Here is a 6,000-nt window from a genome sequence, read left to right on the forward strand (position 1 = left end):
CAAACTATTAAAAACAAACAATATGCAATATTCTCATGCCCCCCAGAATGGCACGGCATACATAATTGCAAGGTCTGCAGATTTGACTTTTGCTGACATTTATGCAAAACAGATTGTGCGCATTAGATGTCATCGCTAGTATCGCTAATATGCAATATGCAAATGAAAATGCTTAGCCAAGAAAAACTGATATCAGATATTTCTGACAACTTCAGAAATAATTGTATTGATTGATGCCTCATCCGACTATCAGACAATGGAGCAATATTTACAATAATGAGATTGCAGGCAGAAATCAGTAAATATGCCACAGGGTAAAATTGTGTGTGCACGTGTGTGTACATCTCATATGTGCAGTTACAGCACGTTCATATTTTCCTGCTGTGGTCAGGTTAAACTGGTGATATAGATCCAAATAGAGTGTGATGATCACTTGTAGTTTGCTTCACGCCAAGCACTGAAAAACACCTCAAGCTGGGCAGCATTAATGAATAAGTCCCAATATTAAAGGATTAAACATGAGGACACAGGCTCATCACAGATACAGCTGAGAAAGTATTTTTCAAATTTGTATGTTATGTTGCTGCTCCATAATAAATACGTTTTGATTTTTTTTGTAAATGTATTTATAATTCTAACCTGAAATATGTATATAATATTTTATATCAAAGCAAAAAACAAAAGTTTCACAGAAACTGCCTGCAATGCTAAGACACAGCTCCGTGTTGGGAATAAAAAAAAAATAGTGGCAGAGAATAAACCATGGTAAGAGAGCTGATGACCACTAAGCTTCAGAGATCCAATTTGGAAATGAAAAAGCTCCAGGAAAACAATCATAACCACACCTGTACAGTACATTGATCTGACTTTCATGGTAGAGTGGGCAGACAGAAACCTGTATACAATATATAAGGGGCTATAATGGGCAAATACTGGCAAATATAAGCATGTTATGGTATCAATGAGATGTCGTAGGGCATCTCATTGAAAAAATAAGAAGTGTGTTGCAAAGCTCACTCCACGCCCTTTCATATGATATATTACTCAATGTGGTTTCTTGAATTTGAAGGTCAAGTTTGATCTTGGATACTAACAATGGAGGGGTCAAGGTCAAATGCTTAACCAGCCTAAGTACTCAAGACCTAATGTAGTTTTAAGACTATCCATAAAAACTGTGGGTAATATATTTGGTGTGACCTTGACCATGATGCCATTGTCACCAAAATTAGATCAGCTCGAGCTACTATTGGGATCAGAATCAGAATCAGAATCTTTATTGTCATTGTCACGAGAACAACGAAATGAAGAATGGTCATACCATCACACAAAATTTGGAAATGATATCATGAAAACTGCATGAAAACAAACAGACAAACAAATTGAACCGATTATATACTCCCTTCCTTTTGGGGGGAGAAGGAGTGATTGCTCATGTCTTCTGTACAGTAATTTAATAAGTTAATATACTATACAAGTTTAAAACAAACAAACAACATAAATAATTCAGTGTTAGCTGAAGGAGGGTTGACATTACCAAAATGCTGCAACATAAAATGTGAAGAAAAAAAAAGTATCTACATACTTATTGAACAGGTTTTATTTGCAATAGAGACACTGCAGACTTTATCCTTCTCAAGGTCATTTGGTGGTTAATAGACCCATTTATTTATTTGGGGGGGGAAGCAGCCAGGTAGCAAGGTGGAGGTTGTGATAATGGATTTTCCCTCTTCTTGGAATGACAAAAACTTCTAAAAGTCTATTGAAAGCACTTTAAACCTGCTGAAATGAATCTATGAGCACAGATCACAAAGACAAGTCGATAAGGTCACTGTCACCACAATAAGAATGAAAACATAGGTCTCTGTTTCTCTTAAAGTTGCAAAAAGAACAGGCAGAATAGCAAGGCGACATTTCACACTTGAATAGCTGCTCCCTGTCATTTGTTGGGATCTCAGTGTCAATATATGGAAATGGGTAAACAGAGAAGACCCCTCCTTCTGAGGTTTCTACAAAGGTCGATCAAGTTAAGCAGTATTAGTCAAAGACTGCTGCTGTAAGCTGTTATGACCTGGGAAAAAAACATATCAGCAACTATTTTATAGGCACTAAATTAATCATATTTACAGTAACATTCAGGTTAGTGAAATTCTGTAGGCTTTAACAGCAGCATAACATCCACACATTAAAACTTTAATTGTGACTGACACAGTATAAAACTGATAATTATCACATCTGCGTTGCAGGTTTAAGAATGACTTCTTTCGTTCTTTTCAATTAAAATATGGTATTAAAATACTACATTGCCACTGCTAATTTTTGCTATATTTTTTATGTAACCCAGGACAGTTATGTGGTTTGGCTCTGGGCCAAGATTTTTAGGACAGGAATAACAATGTATGAATGTGTGAAAAACATTTTTACTTTTAATTTAGCGTCCCAATGGAAAGCAAGCACATTCTTTTTAGGGCTCAATACCATGCTATCGTAAAAGTCTGCAGATAATTTAATAATGCTAGTTTTTATCCAGTTGAATTTTACCGAGGAGTCAGATTCTTTATCAAACTGAACCCCACAGCCCAGCTGATCACTTGTCTAAGATCCTGGATGAAAGCTTACTTTTTCTCCCAGGGCCTTGAGGCTATCCAGGAAGCGCGGCCAGAAATCCTTGAAAAGTGGCCGGTCGATCTTCTTCAGACTGTCTTGGGTGCTGGCATCCACACTGACATACAACTGAGTAACTGGCACCAAACTCCTAAAAAGAATTTGGTTGAGAAAAGACAAGAATTATGTAGCTGCTGCAAAATTTAAGACGCATTTAAAACAAAAATTACATTCTCCTAAGAAAACACAGTTCTCTGATGCAGGCACTTATATCCTATTCAGACAACGTGATTAATTGCCAACTTGATTCAGTGACACAAGAACATCAAGTCAAATACTCATTGTTGTTGAAGCAATGGTTTTCTTTCTTTTTCTATAGATAATCAATAAACAAGGAGAATACTGAGCTGGAGCTGAGAAAGAAACTGTAAAAATAAAGAGTACCTATTATAAATATCAAGTAAGAAAAAAAAAAAACTTATTTGGGTGAAACTGAACTTTGGTCATATAAGTAATCAGAAAAGAGTAATAGAGCAGAAAGTACCACATGAAGAACGTTTATAATACTGGTGAAAGAACAAAAAAACAAATAAAGCAAAAAACAAAAACACATTTCCCCTTGTTAAAAGAGCCGTGGAATAGATTCTCCAACCCAAAGTGCAACAGCTCATCTCCTATAAGATAGCTCTGGCAGACAGGATAAATGGCTGATGCCTGGTGTCCTTGCCTTTAACTTGCTCGATGACTATGTGATAAGCCTGTGACAGGCCAGTTAGCCACAATATTGGATATGTCAGTGTGTGTCGTGAAAACCGGTAAGTGGTTCTTGATAGAGAGGTCAATATCCTGTTCATTTCAAATGGCTCACGCAGCATTCATCCATTACAGTCTAGACTTATAGAAAGTGTCAACAGTATTCTGTGTACTAAATGGGAACACATACAATATTTTTTTCTTTTTTAAACAAGCAGCAGCATCTTCACTAAGAGTCTGTGTGGCTACAAAACCACTGAAAGATTAAAAGGCAATGATAAATTTAGTTTGTGCAGAAGTGGTAACTTTCCTCTTCGGAGTGAAGAATGACATAAAAATACAATAAAAATTTCTGTCTGCTGATCTAATCAAGAATTTAGCAGATTTATTCAACACTCATAGAATGGGCAATTGTGGCTCAAGAGTTGGCAGTTCGTCTTGTAATTGGAAGGTTGCTGGCTCGAGCCCCGGCTCCGACAGTCTCGGTTGTTGTGTCCTTGGGCAAGACACTTTAGCCGTTGCCTACTGGTGGTGGTCAGAGGGCCCGATGGCGCCAGTGTCCGGCAGCCTCGCCTCTGTCAGTGCGCTACAATGTATCTTGCCATCACCAGTGTGTGAATGACTGAATGTAGTGTAAAGTGCTTTGGGGTCCATAGGGACTAAGTAAAGCCCTATACAAACAGGGCATTTACCAGTTACCAACACTCAATTGGAAAACTTATTCTTGAATAAAACATGTCTGCAAACAAAGTAACCTTTGTGTTAGGTAACATTGTTAATAATACAACAGATGTGCACTTCAGCATGCTTTTTTGTAGCATGACAATATTGCCCTGACAAAACTTTTGGTACTTCGTCTTACACTTCACATTACACTGAGTGTGACTCACAAAAACTTTTCATGTTGATGCTTACAGTCCTTCCTGAATCTAAGGCACATTTCACTTACTACACTTAGTATCTAACTGTGTTTGTGATGAAGCTGTAGTGAAAGAAACATTAATAAAAACAATCGAGACCTTGATTCTTATCGTGGTTAGGAATTTTTTAGTAGGGGAAAAAATGGGTTTGGAATCTACAGTATGTCTTACGGATTAACTACAGAGACCTCACCTTCATAAGGAAAGTCAGAAAATAATATATGTTTACACACTCAGGCAAAGGTACCAACAATCAGCCATTATGGTTTAAATGTTTTTTTTTAATATAATTATAGAAAAGCGTTCAAATTATCCCAGTACATGCAAACATTTAAGGTTTTTAAAAATCCATCAATTTAATGAAGGTTAATTGAAATTATGTGCTGCTCAAAGCACTGAAAAATGGATTATCTTCCCCCCCCGCCGTCTAACTCTTTAATCTTCTTGTTAGGGTTAGGTAGGTTATTAAAGTATGAAAACAGATCAAACTTATTTTAAGATTACTTTAATAGTAAGAACAAAAAGATCATGTAACACACAAAGAAGATATTTTTTCATTTTGCTTGTACCTGATTTCCTGGGGGAACTGCGCATTGGTTACCAAGAAACTGGAGATCTGATGGTGGTGGAGGAGGCGAATGAAGTTGTTGATTTCAGGATACATGATTGGTTCACCAACCAAGGACAGGGCGCAGTGCTTGACTGCTAGGCCCTCCTCATACCTGTCAGGCTTTACTCCAGGGACACCTAGCAGGAGAGACGTCAATGTCGGAGTAGATCATAGTTGTCAGACACAAAAAACAACTGTGTGAAGCAATAGACTGAGGTGAGGTTTTGAACTGAAGGCTGTTTTAGTGATTACCCATTGTAACAGGGCAGCCCTTAGCGGCTGGAAACACAGTGAGATGGACCAAGGCAAGTGTAGTGGAACAAAAAGTATTTATTTGCTATACAGCTCTCCTTACAACAATTAACTCGTCGAGCTTCTTCACAGCACAATCAACCCCTCTAATGACAACTGGCAGCCTTAAATATGTTCAGCTGTCACGGACTAAACCATTATTCCACTCTCAGGTAAATTATTAAATCCCAACCTTCCACCACAACACACTATATGTCAATTAGAATAAATAAATACATAAATAAATTTCACATTTTCATATTAATAAATAGTTCACACTTTAATTTTACACCAAACCCAATATTATAAAAACCCAGAAACCTCAAGCACAAAAAGATTCACCACACTCTCTTAACCCATGGTCTCTCCCGGAACCTTTAAATGGTGTCTGGACCCCTGGGGAAACATTTGCCCAAACACCTTGAAGAGGACACAGGCAAGAAAGGTGAGTAATCATTATCTTACAAACACTTATTTGCACCAGTTTTATTCCTAGATTTCACACACACACACACACACACATTTGCATTAGTGTTCCTTACTGGTAAACTTTAATCACAATCTCAATCACCATTCTTCTCTCCTCACAGACAACCACCATATTCCTTGATGAGGAGCAGCTGTGCAGGATCTGAAACAAGGCTACCAACTGATTTTAAAATTCCCAATAAATAGTCAATAAATAATTAAACTTCTTGTGTGTAAATGTTTTACTGTGCAAATCCAGGCTTAAAGTGCAATGCTAAATAAAGTGCTTGATAAGGTGCTTTTAATAAAGTGAAAGGTGTGCTTAAAGTGCTATACAGATAATATAATATAAATAAA

The 6,000-nt window shown here is 37.2% G+C and overlaps 1 protein-coding gene across 3 annotated transcripts in view; it reads right to left on the bottom strand.

Annotated features, from left to right (window-relative positions):
* tyw1 (tRNA-yW synthesizing protein 1 homolog) overlaps positions 1-6,000 on the bottom strand; it is a 57,857-nt gene that overhangs the window by 22,589 nt on the left and 29,268 nt on the right. For all 3 annotated transcript variants that reach the window (XM_082503387.1, XM_082503388.1, XM_082503389.1), the window contains exons 12-13: positions 4,844-5,021; positions 2,617-2,752 (exon numbers count right to left, since the gene is read on the bottom strand). In XM_082503387.1, coding sequence (XP_082359513.1) covers positions 2,617-2,752; positions 4,844-5,021 — 314 coding nt within the window. The remainder of the gene's footprint in view (positions 1-2,616; positions 2,753-4,843; positions 5,022-6,000) is intronic.

This window comes from Aulonocara stuartgranti, assembly GCF_965226115.1.
Source record: "Aulonocara stuartgranti genome assembly, chromosome: 14".
Lineage (NCBI taxonomy): Eukaryota > Metazoa > Chordata > Actinopteri > Cichliformes > Cichlidae > Aulonocara > Aulonocara stuartgranti.